This window comes from Hyperoodon ampullatus (genome assembly GCF_949752795.1).
Source record: "Hyperoodon ampullatus genome assembly, chromosome: 11".
NCBI lineage: Eukaryota > Metazoa > Chordata > Mammalia > Artiodactyla > Ziphiidae > Hyperoodon > Hyperoodon ampullatus.
The window spans coordinates 102,053,884-102,072,407 of record NC_136924.1 but is presented as its reverse complement, the minus strand read 5'-3'; the positions used below and the strand labels follow the sequence as shown (position 1 = coordinate 102,072,407).

At 46.8% G+C, this 18,524-nt stretch overlaps 1 protein-coding gene across 1 annotated transcript; it reads left to right on the top strand.

Moving 5' to 3' along the window:
* Nucleotides 1–973: 973 nt before the first annotated feature.
* ATP6V1E1 (ATPase H+ transporting V1 subunit E1) lies at nt 974–17,776 on the top strand. Its single transcript, XM_079715952.1, has 9 exons — nt 974–1,030; nt 6,564–6,629; nt 8,183–8,292; nt 8,688–8,754; nt 12,204–12,293; nt 12,854–12,922; nt 14,101–14,195; nt 16,214–16,301; nt 17,210–17,776. Exons 1-9 carry the CDS (start codon nt 998–1,000, stop codon nt 17,270–17,272), a joined length of 681 nt encoding a protein of 226 aa, XP_079572078.1. The 5' UTR covers nt 974–997; the 3' UTR covers nt 17,273–17,776.
* The last annotated feature ends 748 nt before the right edge of the window (nt 17,777–18,524 follow it).

The window sequence follows — 18,524 nt, the reverse complement described above, 5'->3', positions numbered from 1 at the left end:
CCTGGAACACTGTAAGACTCCTCACCACCCCCTCCAGGTGGGACACACAGTTTTGAGGGCATTAGCCTGCCGTGGCCCCCTGTGCCTGGCAAAGCAATAAAACTATTGTTTTCTACTTCACCCAAAACTCTGTCTCCAAGATATAATCCGGCGCTGGTGTACAGAGGCCGAATTTCCACAACAGAGGGAAACAAAGGAAATTGGTTAAACTGTGGGCTTTTGTCAACACATTAGCCTCAGTTAATGAAATATAACAAATGTACCCCAGAAAGGGAGGAGGCTAACAATATGGGAACCTGAGCTCAATTCTCCGTAAATGTAAAGCTGCTCTAAAAATAAAACCTGTTAGGGCTTCCCTGGTGGCGCAGTGGTTGAGAGTCCATCTGCCGATACTAGGGGATGCGGGTTCGTGCCCCGGGCCGGGAAGATCCCACAGGCCACGGAGCAGCTAGGCCCATGAGCCATGGGCTGAGCCTGCGCGTCCAGAGCCTATGCTCCGTAACGGAAAAGGCCACAACAGTGAGAGGCCCGCGTACCGCAAAAAAAAATAAAATAAAACCTGTTAATAAGTAAAATATTGACGCATTTGCTTCCATTAGGGCCAGGAAAGTAAAACAAATTCTGGTTGGCAGAACTAAACTTTTTTAAAAAACGCAAGGGCTACAAGGCTCAGTCAACGTCAGGGGCAGGACAGCAGACCCTCCCTACAACCTCGGAGCGGGCTGCTGGGGAAAAGACCGGGAGAGGTCACAAGAAGTCACGAGAAGTCACGAGTGAGCGACAGGAGGCGAAGCGTGGCGGGGCGTTGCGTGGCGGGACTTCCGGGCCGCTCTCTCCCCACTGGCTGGGCTGCACGGCGACCTGCGCAGGAACCGGAAGCCGCGCTCACAAAACAGAAGAGGCCGGAAGCGCGTCTGGCTTTCGTCTCCCGTTCGCCCGTCACCGGCGTCGGTTCTGAGCTCCGGCCGGTCACCCACTGCCTCCCGTTGCTTGCACCATGGCCCTCAGCGATGCCGACGTGCAGAAACAGGTGAGCGCCGGGCTGAGTCCCGAGAGGCGGGCGGGTACCGCCCCGGGCCTGGGGGAGCTCCGCGGCGGCCTCGTTGGCCAGATCTCCCCGTCCCCGGGACCCCGCCTCGGAGCTGTGCGGGTCGGGGCCGCGTCGGGCTTGCGGGCGAGCGGCCGGCCCGGGGTCGCGGCGTTGCTCGGCACTTTGGAGTTCGCGGGCGGCGGGCGTTGACCGCCCAGGCCCGGACTTCGGGGAAGGGCACTCAGGCCGCAGTTTAGAGAACTTGTCTCTTTCTGGCTGAAGTTCTCGGAAAACCCTGACTAACCCTCACTCACTGTCTTGTGAGCCTTAGATGAGCAGTACGGTGTTTTTTCTTTGGATGTTTCCAGTTCCTTTAAAACGCTTCTGCACTTTATTCGTTAGGTGATATGCTCTCAGAAGCGTGGTGGTTCTTCCTTTTAGGGGATCTTAGGCTGATCACGGAGGGCAACAAAAATAGCGTCTGTGCGGCACTGTAGGAAATCTTACCGCATGCTTACAGAACAGCGCTGGTTTTGAACATTAATCAGCGCTGCGTCTGAGTTTTACTGTAGGAAAAAGGACGCAGTGCCCTCCAGCGGTCCAGCGGTCCCACCCCTAGTACCAGCTCTCTTCTTTTTCCGCCTTGTTGTGATGTATTGAAAACTAGGGCTTCCCCAGGAAGAATACATGGCAAAGGTAAAGCAGTGAAACTAGGCCAGAACCACGTTTTCTTTCTGTAAAATAGTAAGAACGAGGAAATGTATCGTATGTACTCCTCCACACTACGCGCGGTCCCCATCAGGGCGGTGCCTGTGTTCCCCGTATTCCCGGCAGTGACCAGGCCTGAGCACCGAGTAGACGCCTAGAAATCTGGGTTTCCTTCAACTTCCTGCTCTTTAGGAGTTAGTAAAATCTTAATATCGTTATTTCCTGCTTTTCATCACAGTTGATTTCTGGAAACTACATTGCAAAGCCGAATGGTGAAACTGTGTTTAGTCCTCATACACTTTGGGTTAACTCAAATCTTGTTACTCTTTTTGCTGTCAGATGTCTGCTTCAGTAAAGCGAAGTGCTGATTTCTGTAAACATCACTGCTTTTACAGCTGGGAAAATCTGCAGACTTTCATGGATTCTGGGACAAGGGGGACGCATAGTTGTTTTTCAGGCACCATTAGGTGTGGGTCAGTGAAACCCTAGGATGCTCTGTGAGATTGCACTGGAGCTGCCAAGAGTGCTAAGCCAAACAGTCTCCTGTAGGAGATATATTGTGTACATACATCAAAAATGGAGTGCTCGTTCCTGTTGGTTTTTCCATCACAAGTAGGTAAATGTATTTAAAAAGAGCCCCCTAGAATCTACTAAATCTTCTTAACTCAAGGATGAACTTGAGTGCTGGAAATAAAATACTAATACTTAAATGTAAAAAGAAAAGAAATCCTGGGTTTCCTGATTCCTTCCCCACTGTATTAAAGTATTTGTGTATGTTGCTTTTTTTTTTTTGTCTGAGGAGTATGGTCATTTATTTCATCAAATTTTCAAAAGAATCTTGACTCCAGAGGTGTAGAACCCAGTAGTTTAGCAGGAAGAAGAAAAGTATATTTTACGGGCAGGTTTTTCTGCCTTGAGGGTGGAGTTAAATGTCCTGAAGGGGTTGACGTTCTCTTGTTGGAACTCCTGAAGGCAGAATGTGTTCTTGTTGACTGTAAACGGGCTTCTTGGACCTGGGTTGAAATGAGTGTGTTGTGCTGTAGGCTGTGCTGATCTTGTCAGATCTGGTAGCAGAGGGTCCAGCACGAGAGATAGAGGGTTAAAATGAGTGTGTTTTGCTCTAGGCTGTGCTGGTCTTGTCAGAGCTGGTAGCAGAGGGTCCAGCACGAGAGATAGAGGCAGATAATGCAGGTTTGAATCAGGGTTCACCTCTTAGAGGCCAGTGTCTTGTAGCATTTATAAGCACCCCAGTTGGTTACTGTCTTTAAACTACTTTTAAAGTTCCAGACAGTGCAGTGTGAGTTTGATCTGAACTTGTGATGATTCCATTCCTCACCACAAACAGAAACACACAGGCACAGATGTGTGGAGTTTGATCCATTTAGCAAGTTCACCGTGGTTTTTCTGAACAGTGTAGATTTGGGTTAGGCACCCCAATTTTTCAAGGCTTGAGATTTTATAAGTATTGTATTACCTATAAAACGGGCTCTGATTGTCATCATTATTTTGGCTCCTCACTGGTAAGGAGCTCCTAAGAATTTTGACAAAAAATAAGTCTTCCCTTCTAAACCCGTGCTCTGTGTTTTCCTCAAGACTTTGATGCCATGAGGTTGTATTCTTTTTTTTTTTTTTTAAAGCACCTGCTCTTTATTTTCCCTTTTCTTTTTTTTTTTTTTTTTTTAATTATTTTTTGGCTGCCTTGGGTCTTCATTGCTGCACGCAGGCTTTTCTCTAGTTGCGGCGAGCGGAGGCTACTCTTCGTTGCAGTGCGTGGGCTTCTCATTGCGGTGGCCTCTCTTGTGGAGCACAGGCTCTAGGCACACAGGCTTCAGTAGTTGTGGCTCGCGGGCTCTAGAGCGCAGGCTCAGTAGTCGTGGTGCACGGGCTTAGTTGCTCCGCGGCACGTGGGATCCTGGGCTCGAAGCCGTGTCCCCTGCATTGGCAGGCAGATTCTTAACCACTGCGCCACCAGGGAAGTCCCTAGGTTGTATTCTTAACTTTTTTAAATTGTGTAAAACACATTACGTGAAGTTTACCTTTTTAACCATTTTTTGGAGTATAGTTGCCTTACAACGTTGTGTTAGTTTCTGCTGCACAACGAAGTGAATCAGCTATAGGTATACATATATCCCCTCCCCCTTGCACCTCCCTCCCACGCCCCCCATCCCACCCATCTAGGTCACCACAGAGCACCAAGCTGAGCTCCCCGTGCTCTACAGCAGGTTCCCACTAGCTATCTCTTTTACACGTGGTGGTGTATGTATGTCAAACCTGATCTCCCAGTTCATCCCACCCCCCCTTCCCCTGCTGTGTTCATATGTCCATTCTCTACGTCTCCGTTTCTGTTCCTGCCATGCAAATGGGTTCATCTGTACCGTTTTTCTAGACTCCACACATACGCGTTAATACGCGATATTTTTCTTTTTCTGACTTAACTTCACTCTGTATGACAAACTCTAGGTCCATCCATGTCTCTACAGATGACCCAATCTTGTTCCTTTTTATTCCATTGTACATATGCACCACATCTTCTTTATCCATTCATGGGTCGATGGATATTTAGGTTGTTTCCACATCCTGGCTATTGTAAACAGTGCTGCAATGAACATTGGGGTACATGTGTCTTTTTGAATTATGGTTTTCTCAGGGCCTTTTTAACCATTTTTAAGTGAATGATTCAGTAGTGTTAAGTATATTCACATTCTTGTGAAACAAATCTTAACTCACTTTTGTACAGACTCTAAAAGTAGTTGGGGTACCTCAGAAGGCTTTTAACTCCCAACAGATTCTCACTCATTCACAAATGTTTATTGAGCACCTACTGTGGGGAAAGTAAACCCTTAACCCCGTGACCTGGGTTTACGGTGGTGTTTACCTTTATGCGGGGCAATTAATACATGAAATGAGTTAATAACCTAGAGGCTCTACATTAAATTTTTTTAAGCTGCTTTTTTTCTTTTTAATTCACTATTCCTTTCAGGTAGAGCTCCTATGAAATGAAAGTACCAGTGAGTTTGATTAGCTGTGTTGCTTGTATATTCATTTGGGTATATTTTACATCTGCCACTAGAGACAGTACTCTGTTTATGAGTATAAATTAGATCACTCACCCCAAGCCCCATTCAGAAGACTTTGGGGACTTCATTCTCCAACTGTAGCCAGAGATCTAAAACCCTTTAGCAAGTTCCTAGCCTTATAGTTTAGTTGAGGAGAGGCACAGGCAAGCAGGCAATTAGGACTGTGTGTTTAGGCGGAGAAGTGCAGAGTGTCCTGGGTGCAGAGAAGTGAGAGGTTCAGGAGGTTTTCCAAAGGAGGTGACAGTTAAGCGAGCTGAGGCTCGAGGAGATAGCTGGGCTGGGGGTGGGGGAGTGTTCCAAGTGGAAGGAACAGCATGTTTGAAATCTCGAAAGTGGAAAGAACGGCGAGCTCAAGGAACTGAAAACCTGAAATGAGAGTAGCATGGGGACTTCCCTGGTGGCGCAGTGGTTAAGAATCCGCCTGCCAGCGCAGGAGACACGGGTTCGAGCCCTGGTCCGGGAAGATCCCACATGCCGCGGAGCAATTAAGCCCGTGCACCACAACTACTGAGCCCGCGTGCCACAACTACTGAAGCCCGCGCACCTACAGCCCGTGCTCCGCAGCAAGAGGAGCCACCGCAATGAGAAGCCTGCGCACTGCGACGAAGAGTAGCCCCCACTCGCTGCAACTAGATAGAGAAAAGCCCATGCGCAGCAACGAAGACCCAACACAGCCAAAAATAAAATTAATTAATTAATTTTTTAAAATGTAGGATGACAGGAACTAGGAGTCTGAGGAGTGGCCAGTGGTGGAGGTTACATTTCATGTGATGCTGGAGAGGTGAGCAGTGACCACATCACAGACCTTCAAAATCTGCACTTTATCCTAAGGGGGGGGTGTGGTACGAGATGAGAGGGACATTTGTAAAGGATCTTCCTGGTTGCCAGGTAGAGTTGGTTAGCAAGGGAACAAGACTGAGGGCCCGGAGAAAATATGGAAGCTGTTGCAGTAATTCCGCCAAGAGATGATGATAGCAAAGATGAGATTGTGGCTGTGAAGATGGAGAGAGATGGACAAACTAAAGAGGTGTCAGAAGAGAGAACTCTTAGGACGTGGTGATTGATGTGGGGCCTGAGATACGGGAGGAGGCGACTTGGATGTTGGTGCTAGTCCTCAAGGCAGAGGTCAAGTGGGAGGTGGGAGGAGAGCGGTCAGTGTTCCTTACTGAGCGTGTGGAATTTCAGTTGCTATGAGTAGGAGCTCCTGAAGGAGCTGTCTAGGAGGCGGAGGAAGAAGCGCATGGCCCCAGAGGAGGCTGAGGAGGAGAGCAAGGAAGTGGTGGGAGGAAAGGGAAGCACGTGCTCAAGAAGGGTGGTGGTCAGCGCACCAAGAGACACTGCAGCTGCAGTAAGATAAGGGCGAGGAGATCGCTGTCCTCTTACGAGAGTGATTTCACTGGGCTGGGGGGAGGGGAGTCGGGTTGGAGCTCTCGAGAGTAGGAGGCCCCCTGGTACACGCCATTAGAATGGAGAAGGGAGAGGACGGTCTGGCTGAGGGAGGCCGGAAGTAGAGGAGGACGTGTATTCAGTCCTTCCTCCCCATAGACTCCGAGTTCCTTGAGAGTCGGATAATGGCCTATTTACCTGTGTTGTTGAATATTGCATCTGGTCCATTTGCTGGAGTAAATTCCAGATTGAAAGTTACCTGAGAACAGAAAGGCATTCCATAAATGATTGTTGGAAGAATCAGAAAAGATAGATATTTTTTCTTGTCATATTCAAAAATAACCTTTTCCTTCTCCTTATAGATTAAGCACATGATGGCTTTTATTGAACAAGAAGCCAATGAGAAAGCAGAAGAAATAGATGCAAAGGTGAGATTCCACTTCCTAGGTTTAAGAAGTTATCAAAGTTTCGTACTGTCTTGCTTTGCTAATTAGTACTTAGTAAAATTGTTTAACAGAGCATTGCATAGGACCAATAAGAATCTCTTTAACGTTAAAAATAAATTTTCCTTTCTAAACATTCTTTAATTTTTTTGCCTGTGCCACGTGGCACGTGGGATCTTAGTTCCCCGGCCAGGGATCGAGCCTGTCCCCCTGCAGTGGAAGCATGGAATACTAACCACTGGACCGCCAGTGAAGTCCCAAAATTCTGATTGTCAATAAGTGTCCTGAAATTTTATGGTAGGGAGTAGAAAAGTAAGGGATGGATTAATTTTCTCATGGAATCCAAACTCAGACGTTGAGCAACTGCAGCTAATTGAAGGCTGGTCAGGGGAGGATGTAGTATTTTTTCATTGTTATGTTGCTTTTTTATTTGTGCTTCCTGCAAAAAAGGTAAATACACAGTTTGGCATATGTAAGGCATAAAATGAAAGCCCCTGTCCATCACGAAGGCGGCAGTCAGCATCTAGGAATTTTACAGATATTTCGAGTTGCACAGTGTTTCTGTACAGTATATAAAATTGTTCTTTTCTCTAAGTATAATCATAGTAGGTCAGAATATATCATCTAATACTTTATTTTCATTGTCCTTTTACTTTATTCTACAGTGGTTACATTTGTTACTTAACAGTAAAGCCTTAAAATTGTGTGTGCCTGGTATCCTAGGGCCAAAACTGAACCTTTGAACTATTTGAGTAATTTATCATCTAAGGAAGAAAAGACTTATTTTGCCTGTCACTGAAGTAGAACAGTTGAGAGGGTATTGTTTAATATATATATATTTTTATTGAAGTATAGTTGGTTAACAATATTATATTAATTTCAGGTGTACAGCATAGTGATTCAATATTTTTATAGATTATACTCCATTTAAAGTTATTACAAAATAATGGCTGTATTTCTCTGTGCTGTACAATATATCCTTGTTGCTTGTTTAATATTGTTTTGATGGCCATAGGAGCACTGCAGTTTCTCATATGGCTAGTTTCCTTATTTCTCTCTGGGACAAATACAGAACTTCTCTTTCAGTTGGTAAATGCATTTCTATTTAAAGTAGTCTTATCTCGTGTGATAGGTATAGAAATAAGCTGCTGGCATTTATTTTAGAATATGAAAGTTTATCATTTTAAAAGGACTGTTAGATTTGACCTACAAAGGAAAGAATACTATTTTTATTTTCTTATTTTATAAGGGAGGACACTTAGGCTGAGATTACTTGACCAAATTTTTTAGACAGTAACTCAGATCTTCTGACTCCAAATTCTGTGTCCTTTTCATTAGCCCTCTATTAACATGGATCAAATTTAAAATACATAATTTTTTTCATACACAGAATCTTCTGATTCTATTCATTGAAACTTTGTTGGTGGATACTAGATATAGAATAAGGTGAATATAAGCAACTACCCTGGTCATCAGCTGCTTAAAATAAAACTGTCAAAATCTGTATAATGAATTAATAATAATGAATTCCTTGGTAGGCAGAAGAAGAGTTCAACATTGAGAAAGGCCGTCTTGTGCAGACCCAAAGACTGAAGATTATGGAATACTACGAGAAGAAAGAAAAGCAGATTGAGCAGCAGAAGAAAATGTGAGCTTTGAAAATCACTGGGACGAGAGGGTAAAGCAGGTGGTTTGGAGTCAGGCAGTTACGGGTTCTGGTCTTAAATGGACCACTCACTGATTGACTAACCTTGGTCAAGTTACTTAACTTCTCTTTCCTCATTTGGGAAAACGGAAGGCTCACGGGATTATTGAAAGATATAGTTGAAATAACTGATAAGAAAGTCTCACCACTTCATAAGCATTCAATAAATATTTCCTTATCTTTGAAAATAAGTGGATAAAAACCACTACATGTATTTCAGGGAGTTCTCTGGGATCTGTACAAAGAGAAGTGTTTGCACATATGTAGGAGGTTGTACCTTTCTCTACGTTGGTTGTTTTTTATGCTGTAATGATACTACTTTTCTGTGCCTTTTGCAGTCAGATGTCTAATCTGATGAATCAAGCGAGGCTGAAAGTCCTCAGAGCGAGAGATGACCTTATCACAGTGAGTAATTAGCCCCCTTTAGTTATAAAATTATAAAATGTTTATTCATTTGTCTGTTATAGAGAATTCACTAGTTAATGTTAGATTAAGGAGCTGATGAATGATTTTTAGAGAGAAAACATTTGGTCAGCAAATCATTACACTAGGTATTGTAATAAATACAGAAATGAATAAGATGTGTGTCCAGTCTTAAAGGACCTGCTGCTCTAACAGAGCATGTAGCTTCTGGGTATATAGCACGTGATGGGGGGACCATACATTATCTGAGGGCGATGGGAACTAATAAGGCTAGAAAGATAGGATGGAGTTACTGTGGGGCCATGAGTGCAAGTGAAGAGCTTTGCTTGCTTTCACTAGAAAACTGTTGAAGGTTTCATTTTATTTTATGAGGAATATCATAAATAGGGTTCATGATATGAGTACATAGACTAAATTTAACAGAGAAGAGGTTAGACAGAAAACCATTTGGGGGGTATTGTCACCCAAAGGAAAGGGCAGAAACGTACCACTTAGGTGAGACAGCCTGAAGGAATTCGAATTAATTCAGAAACAAGGGAATTCCCTGGCGGTCCAGTGGTTAGGACTCTGCTCTTCCACTGTAGGGGGCACAGGTTCGATCCCTGGTCAGGGAACTGAGATCCTGCAAGCTGTGTGGTGCGGCCAAAAAAAAAAAAAAATTTAGAAACCAAGTGGAGGCCTCTGCTTCCACTGTTATTCGTTGTTATTGTGGAGGCCTTAGATTTCTTACAAAATGGAGAGACAAGTTATATAAATATCAGGAAGGAAGAAACAGTTATTTTTTTGAAGATACGAGTGTATATTTAAAAAAATACAACATATGAAAAACTAAGAACTAGTAATTAGTTCAAAAAGGTGACTGGCTACAAAGAGAATATACAGAAATTGATAGTTTTACTACATGCCAACAGTAAGCAATTAGGAGTAAGTGTTGGAGAATAGGAACTATATGGAAAAGCTATAAAACTGAAAATATAATACTTGACTAAGCAGAAGATATACCATCTTCTTAGATGACTAGAGAAACAAACTAATATTGTAAGATATCGGTTCCTGTTAGGCGAGTCTGGCATGGTGGCGGCAAGGACTGAGTTGGGTGTCAGTGGTGACACGTTTTACAGGAGGAAGCCCCAGACATTGGCTACTGATTGACTCCTCCACCTCCTCTTCTTTTTTAAAAAAAATTAATTTATTTTTGGCTGTGTTGGGTCTTCGTTGCTGTGCGCGGGCTTTCTCTCTAGTTGCGGTGAGCGGGGGCTACTCTTGGTTGCGGTGCGTGGGCTTCTCATTGAGGTGGCTTTTCTTGTTGCGGAGCACGGGCTCTAGGTGCATGGGCTTCAGTAGTTGTGGCATGCGGGCTCAGTAGTTGTGGCTCTAGAGTGCAGGCTCAGTAGTTGTGGCGCATGGGCTTCTTTGCTCCACGGCATGCAGGATCTTCCCGGACCAGGGCTCGAACCCGCGTCCCCTTCATTGGAAGGCTGATTCTTTATCACTGGACCACCAGGGAAGTCCCAGTGGGCAAATTTTTTAACCGTTTTGAACCTTCCTTTTCTTGTAAAATGGGGAAAACATATACGTGAGGCTTCTTTAGAATTAAGTTTGTCCACATAGGAAAAGTGACCGTGCAGTGCCTCACACAGGACAGGCCTGGGGTAGGTAACAGCTCTTTACCGTCACTTCCTAAACCTCACACTGTGTAAGGTGGTGTTGTTGTCATTTAAGGGAGATAAAGAACAGACCGACCTTTAGAAATTCTGATTTGTTGGTCCTGAAGTAGAGATTTCTGGTGCTGCCGTTAAAGAGACGAAACAGAAATGTCTCTGCGGGAGGCCCCGACTCTTCATGCCGGGCATGAGCAAAGAAGACGTGGTTTTGATGTTGTCGTCATAATCGGGTTTTAGTTTCTTGCTTTCCAGGAGCAGAGTCTAATATTTTCAGGATCCTAGAGGCAGTTAGGTTCAGGTGGACAGATAATGCCCTTCCAAACTCTCAAAATACTGATCTGTAGGCTGACACGTGAACGGCAGTGACCTACATCCCTCCCCATGGAGAGTCAGACCACAGCCAGAAAGTTGAGTTTAGAATCAAAGAGTGTCACTGGGGTATTACTTAAGTTACCTTCCTGACCTGTGGGGCGTGTCTTTTAAGTGGACAGGAATGATTTAGACAAGGGACAATACAGTTTATGTCGATTAGGTTTCAGCTTTCTTAGCTGGAGTTCAGTTTATTCCAAGTTCCTACTCCCTTGATTGGAGTTCTGGGTGGTGTTAAGACTCCTCATTTGTCCATTTCCAGATTTTTCCGTGGGTTATTTTTACAAATGGCTGGCATCACTCTTTACAGCTTGACTTGATGCTCATTCTTTTAGAGTAGACCTGTCTCCCTACTCTTCCTGTCCCCCCCACCGGCTTGACCACTGTGGACAGTCAGTTCCAGCACAAAGAGAACTGTGCTTGAGGGGTCTCTTAGTGAGGAGGGGCTGCGGTTTCTTTCAGCCAGATGTGTTATATCATAAATGCTTCAAATCTTTGTGCCGTAGCGTCCTAGATTCTAAAGGCTTCAACTGCTTGGGAGTGGTTCCGGGCTGGGTGCGGCTCCAAGGGTGACTCTCAGAACCAAATACAGGGCCACTTCCTTCTCTCCACCCTCACTCCTCAAATTCTGATTATTGTCTGGGTGAGCATGTATGTTCTCCCTCTTCTTTAAATCCCCCAAATCATTCCAGAGGTCATATTCAGTAAGGGAGACATGTATGTGGAAGATTTACTAGGACGAAATGTTCTCAGCGGTGTTGGGTGGCCAGCAGTGGGATCGAGAGGCGCTCTCTCTGACTTTTAAAGGACCTCGGTCCTCTTTTACCAGTAAGCCTTTACGTGCGTACCACTTAATGAGTAGCTGCCAGCATGCTCTTCTCAACCATGTGAGATTTGTCCCCGGAGTCCCTTTCAGTGTCTGTTTTAGTTATAGAAGCCAGCGTTTATTATAGACCATTAAAAATACAGACTAACATAAAGAAAATTGAAATCATCGATAGTCGAGCCTCCCACAGGTAAACACTGACGACACTTTGTTCTCTGTGCAGAGGCTGCTTTTTCTAATAAAAAATGGAACCATCTTGCCCAGCTGCCTCAGTAGCTTGCTTTCCATGGCTGTGTCATGTGGCTTTTTCTGTTCTGGTCAGTCATGATCGGTAATCTGGGCTCTTCTGCTTGAGTGCGAGTCCCCTGGGGGCCGCGGTAGTGCTCTTGCTCGCTCGGATCAGTGTCCTTAGGGTGGCATCTGCTTTATCGTACACCTCAGGGAACGCGTGTGGAGTGAACACACAGCCGTGAAGTGAGAAGTGATTGGACACAAGCTGGGCCAGCCCCACATGGGTTCCGAGCTGACTACCCAGCTGTGTAGGTAACTTTTTCCTTTTCCACTCTTTGTAGGACCTACTAAATGAAGCCAAACAGAGGCTCAGCAAAGTGGTAAAAGATACAACCAGGTACCAAGTGCTGCTGGATGGACTGGTCCTCCAGGTAAGTTTGTAGGTCGGATGCACCACTGAGAGCCACGTCCCTGCAGAGTCGACAAGTTGGGATAGAAGCCAGCTGTTTCTCCTGTGTTCTCATTTTAGCTCTTTTCCCTGTCCGGTCGGGAGATGTGTGGGAGGACGGTGGTGTCTGGCTGGTGGATGACACTGATGTTGTCTTGTCCTTTGTAACCTCCAGCTGTAAACTTTCCTAATTTGATTTTACCACTAAAATGCTTGCTTTCGATAGAGGTTCAGACCACAGGCTGTATAAATTTTAATTGTTTGCTGTTCAGCTGTTAAATACAGTATTTGTCCTCAACCTAGTTGATGTAAGACTCCCGTATGAATTTCGTTCCCATCACCAGAGCATTGGGTATATTTATCTGGTTTGTGATATGAAGATCTTGCCATGTTCTCATACTATGTAGGCCATCTTTGGGGGAACTTAAACAAGAGGACTGCTTTCCCAAACTAGATGAAAGAGTTATGAAGACATTTTATTTGCTGTTGTTTTATTTTACAGTTTGCAGTTTTTACTAATTGTATCTGATTGTGCTTTAATAGGGTTTTTACCAGTTGTTGGAGCCCCGAATGATCATTCGTTGCAGGAAACAGGATTTCCCTCTGGTGAAGGTAGAGCTTGAAGAAATCCTTTTTCTTTTTAAAGATCAAAATGTTAGGGATGAAATGCATGCTCTAATAAATGACAGTTCAGCCATGGCCATTAGAAGAGTCTTAACATGTTGTAGATACTAACTTAAGTGTACCTGAGTCTCTTATTTATTTTCTTAAACAAATCAAGTTGCCATCTGAGTTAGTACCCTCCTCCCTTTCTGGAGACCTTGTAATACCATAATCTTCTGAAAATCCAATAAAAACAGTACTTACTGGATTGCAGCAGAGGATAGGCAATGCCGTCTGAATAAAAGAGACAGAGGCGGGGGGAGGGGCAGGTGGAGATGGTGTTTAATGGGGACAGAGTTTCAGCTTGAGAAGGTGGAACGTTCTGGAGAGGGATGGTGGGGACAGTTGCACAACAATGAACGTACTTAAAGCCACAGAACTGTACACTTAAAACTGATCACGATGATAAATTTCATGTGCGTTTTACCGCAGTTTTAAAAAGCAGTGAGCTGGGGGAAGTGGAGGTGTAGGACGGGTGGAAGAGGGTTTCTCACGCTGCACTGCACTGAGCGTGGCGTGCAAAGTCCCATCTTCGGAGAGCACTGTAGGCTCCAGGAGACACGAGAGAACGTTTTCTTGAAGGAACTTTAGTCTTTTTCTGACACGATTACTAGTTGAACAGATTGACACATACATTGGGGCTCAGACAGTATCTGTGCTTTTGTGACGGGCTTATTTCACTTGGCAGTAATGTCTTCAGGGTTCATTCATGTTGTAGCGCGTGTCAGGATTTCTTTCTTTAAGGCTGAATTATATCCATAGACCACATTTTATTTATTCATTTATGTGTTAATAGACCCCTGGGTCGTTTCTACCTTTTGAGTATTGTGAGCAATGCTGCTGTGAACATGGGTGTACAAATATGTTGGGTCTGTGCTTTTACTTCTCTTCGATAAATATCCAGAGGTAGACTTGCTGGATCCTGTGGTGATTCTGTGTTTAATTTTTGAGGGACTACAATACCATCTGCCACAGCGGCTGTACCGTTTTATGTTCCCACCAGCAACACGTCTGTTCTTTTACTTGAAAAATAAGTAGGAATATCTCTGTTTGTACAGACTGTTGGTTTTATGGATACCTGCTCCATAGTTTCTGATAAAACCCCTCTGTTTCTTGTGTTTTTCCAGGCTGCGGTGCAAAAAGCAATCCCCGTGTACAAAATCGCCACCAAAAGAGACGTTGATGTCCAGATTGATCAGGAGGCCTACCTGCCTGAGGAAATGTAAGGAACGTTTCTGCTTTTAACACCTGAGCTGCTCTGGCTGCGCGAACGGCCATCCGCCCGGCCTCGCGCGTGTCCTCTGGGCACCTTGGGCAGGATGGCGGTGTGGCCACCCCACGCGTGCCTCGTGTTGGCGCCTGTCGGTATCCCCCTTGTTAACCAGCTTCTTATGGCTCAGCTTGCCTAGAAGCAGCACGGATTCTGTACCCAGAACTTGAAGCTGGTTCCACGTGTGTCCTAGGTTCTGAGAAAGGTGATCACTCCCTCTGACAAGGAAGTAGCCATGTCTGGCTGGCAGATCCCTTGGTATGGAACGCGAGCGCCCGTGGTGCTTCTGCCGAGTGCGGGGAGACTCAGTGTGGTTGGGAGGGGCGGTAGGAGCTCCTGGCCGGGGAGAGCCCAGGGCATTTTCCCCGTGCGCCTGCCTGCCGGTCCACCCCACGGGCCAGCATTGCGGAGGCCTTGGGACACGTGAATTTAGAATCGCAAGACCTAGTTCTGAGTCCTGACTGGCCTGTTGCTCGCTGCAGGACCTCGAGCCCAAATCCCATCATCTGTAAAAGGTATCAGTCTTGTTTCATAAAGTGAGGATCAGAGGTAGGGGGTGCGTGACGGTGCTCTCAAGCTGAGGGCCTGTGGGAGCTTAAGCATTATTCAGCATGACTGTCAGATCGCGGTCTGCTGCTCCACTCTTCCAGGTGTTGGCCAGGTAGGGCTCGACTAGTTACTTAGTTTTCCTCATCTCTGACCTGGGATAACAGCACCCGCCTCACGGAGCTCTTGGAAGCTGAAGTGGGGTCACGTCTGTGAAGCACTGACATCAGGGCTCAGGATCCACAGCGACTCTGCTGACGGGTACTCAGCGTGTGGAGACCATGTAGGACTCAGCAGTTCCAGTCAGGACCACTGTGCCTGGTACTTTGAGTTTGGGTGCTTAGAGAAGCAATCCCGTACATACCCTACGTGTTACAGCATCTCCCCCAGAATTACACACACGGATGTCTCGGCATGGAAGCAGGAGCGCTCACACCCAAGGGGTAGTTATGCAGGGACACCAGCCGTTTGCTGACAGGTGACTGGAGGCCAGTTCAGGCTCTGGAGCCACTCGAATAAGATGGTTCTGTTTTCAAAGCCTTTGAGATTCAGAATTGCAGGTGAAGGACTGTGCAGGTTTAAAGTGGAGTTTTATTCAGTAAATTGGTCCTTTTATCCACCTCTTAAGCCCGTTTCCTGGTTTATAAATGGTGAGGAGACCAAGACTCCAGGTCCCTGGGGAATAGGAGACACGGAAGGGCCTGGACTTGGTGTTCAGTAGCGCCTGGCACACAGCAGACACCCCCGTTGCCCTACTGCCCGCGTGGGGACAGGGCCTGTTCAGAGAAACAAAGAGGAAATGGGGAGGAGGATGGAGTAAGAACATACTACTCACGTCACAGCCCATTGACATTTTCTAGAGAAAATTTGCACCATTTTCCCCATCCTTTGCCTCAGAGCCTGCTTATTTCAAGAAATATTTTGTAAAACACAGAATTGCAATGTAGCAAAAGAATTCCACACCCTGAGGCTCCTTGTGGTAGGATGTGACCTATCGGCGTTACGCCAGAGTACTGGGGTAGAGCCTTTTATCTGAGACGCAGGCGCCGAGGAGGGCGGCCCGCCAGGGCACCCGCAGCGCTGGGCCTTGAAGACGCATTCAGATGAGGACTGTGTGTACTGATCTGCAAACTGGGACGCAGTCTTCCCCCTTTTTGTCCAGTTGGGGAGGGCTGGTGGTTAGAATAACGTAAAACCAGATGGGCACATAGTCACTTGGTAATGACAGTTATTATCAGCCTCTACCCTAAATCTTCAGAAGCTTCTGAATTCATTTTAAACTTATTGCACGTTTATTGCCCCTAAGAGTGTTGAGACCATCCACACACCAAGACAGCTATTCTCCAAGGGAAGAAGGTAATGGTACAACATGTGTCTGTTTCCCTCAAATCTGTAAAAGTGGTTATTTCCGGTGTTCTTTGTAGAGCTGGCGGGGTTGAGATCTACAGCGGGGATCGCAAAATCAAGGTCTCCAATACCCTTGAGAGCCGGCTGGACCTCATAGCCCAGCAGGTGAGTGTGGGGACACGTCTCATCAGTTGGCCTGCGTTACTTTGAGGAGGTGCTGCGGAGAACATGTCAATTGGCCGTTATTTGGAGTTTGTGATTCTTTCTCCATTTTTTGACATTTTCTTAAAAGGAATGGGGATTCAGGCATTTAGTGCCATTTGCTGAGAGGATATTGTTTACATGAGGGGTGGCCTTGGGACCAGAATGAGGGCTTTGTGTGTCTGGGATTTTAATGTATCTGTTTTACTGCATGTGGAGATGCTGGCCCAAAGCCCCAGAACCCCCAACCCCCAGCAGGAATGATGGAAAGTCAGGCGACTGCTCTAAAGGAATTGCCACAGGGCGCCAGGAAACCAGCCAGGAAGCTTGAGTTGTCCCGAGTGCGGGGCCTCCTCCACGGGTGCGCTCTGCTGCCCCGACCTTGACCGTCTTCTGGTAACTTAAACCTCAGAGCCATGCTACCCACCAGCCAGGTGTGGCTAAATTAACTAAAGCTAGGTAAGCTGCGCAGTTCGCCGCCTCAGTTGCACTGGCCGCATGCTGCTGGTGGCTGCGTCCTAAGGTTGAGTCCTCGGGCTTCTCCAGTTGCTGCGGCGCACCTCAGCACACACCTGCGCTGTCAGCTTTCCACCCGGCGCGCGCTCAGCACCAGTTGAAAGGACGAGTGTAGGTGCTCCAGAACGTCGCCTCTTCTCCCCATATCGGAGTGGGACGGAAGCCTTAGACGGCCATGGCACCCGTCATTTGCTCTCTTTCCCCTTAAGCAGTGGCCTTAAGCCCACGTTTGTGATCGCTGAGTCTCTTGGTCGGACTCTGGCGGTGCTTGGCCAAGTATTGGGCTTCGTGACTTCGGGGCGGGGCTGAGGCGCGGGGGACGGCGCCGCCTCACGCAGGAGCTTCTTTCTTCACAGATGATGCCCGAAGTGCGGGGAGCCTTGTTTGGGGCAAATGCCAACAGGAAGTTTTTGGACTAAGCCTGAGGGAGGTGGCGTCCGCCCACTGCATGACGTGGACGTTTCTGACAGCTGAAGAGACAAGACGGCCTGCGTAGCTTCCTCTTTGCTGTCCTCCTGTCCTGTCCTGCATCTGTCGGTGGAAGGAAGCCCTGCTGTAGCTAACACCCCGGCTGGTGGGGACCGACGGGCGAGAGTCTCACTTAGTACGATCAGGAAACCTTCCTCTAGCTTGTCTCAAAGCAACACAACTTCCTGCTGTTCTGTAGCACAGAGGCGAGGGGTCAGGTGGTGGGTGCATGAGTGTCCCCAGGCCTCCTGCTCTTCTGGGGTCCAGCCTCGGGGGGCGGGGTGGTGGGCTCTGGGGTCAGGTCTCCGCTCTTTGGGCTTCAAGTGCATGTGGGGCTCATTTCTTCCAGCAGCAGCAGCAGCTTCACTGTTACCTGTTTGGGCCTAGAAATGTCTGTAAATGTGATTTAAGATCTAAGCCGTGAATATGCTTTATTTATTAAAACATAACACGTACGTGGATGTCACTGATTTATTACACAAGGCGTTCGCTGCAGGTTGTGGTTTGAGAGGGTCAAGTTCTCACTGAGGGATCTGGAAAGGAAGCATTTTCCAAACCCCTGGAGCATTTGCAGGTTGACAGCCATCAGCAGTTGAAGCCACGAACCCTCTGTGTGTCCCTCAGGCGCATCTCCTTTCTACCAAAGAAAGCCTCACCTAGAGGTGCCCTCCCAGCCCCTTAAGACTGTCCGCACACAGGTGTTCAGGGTCACCTGTCCCTGGAGGGCCTGGCAGCCGGAATAAGGGAAGTTATATTAGCTTTGGCAGCATCAGCAAAGAAGAAACTGCGGTCTTGAGGGAGAGGAGCTGCTGTGTGTTCATTGCATCAAGACTGAAAACCCACCGTGACCTGAAGATAAAGTGTCTGTTTTCCACCCTCATGAGTAACACAGGTCGTCACAAGTGTAGCTCGGTCCTGAGGGGACGAGCTGGGAGGATGCACTGTCCGCGCCACCCATCTCCTCCTGGCCGAACATGGGCAGGCGGGTGCCGCCTTAGAGGGCTGTCGTGGTCCCCTTGAGCTAAAATAAAATCCTGCCATTCCCCGTGTCAGTGCTGGGACAAATTGAGTTATTTAACTCAGAGTTAACGAGACTAAAGCCTCCAGCTGATTCAAGGTGCTGCGTGTGAGACAGACGTGAAATGCAGAGATGATCCCATCTGTGCTGTCTGTTCAGGGGGTCGGGGCTCCTGAGGGTCCCCG

What these genes read in the sequence shown, in the direction of transcription:
- ATP6V1E1 (XM_079715952.1), top strand. Translation starts at nt 998, where the DNA reads ATGGCCCTCAGCGATGCCGACGTGCAGAAACAG. An exon ending in ATGCCGACGTGCAGAAACAG is followed by an intron (nt 1,031 to 6,563) that starts GTGAGCGCCGGG and finishes TTCTCCTTATAG; the next exon opens with ATTAAGCACATGATGGCTTT. An exon ending in GCCTACCTGCCTGAGGAAAT is followed by an intron (nt 14,196 to 16,213) that starts GTAAGGAACGTT and finishes TGTTCTTTGTAG; the next exon opens with AGCTGGCGGGGTTGAGATCT.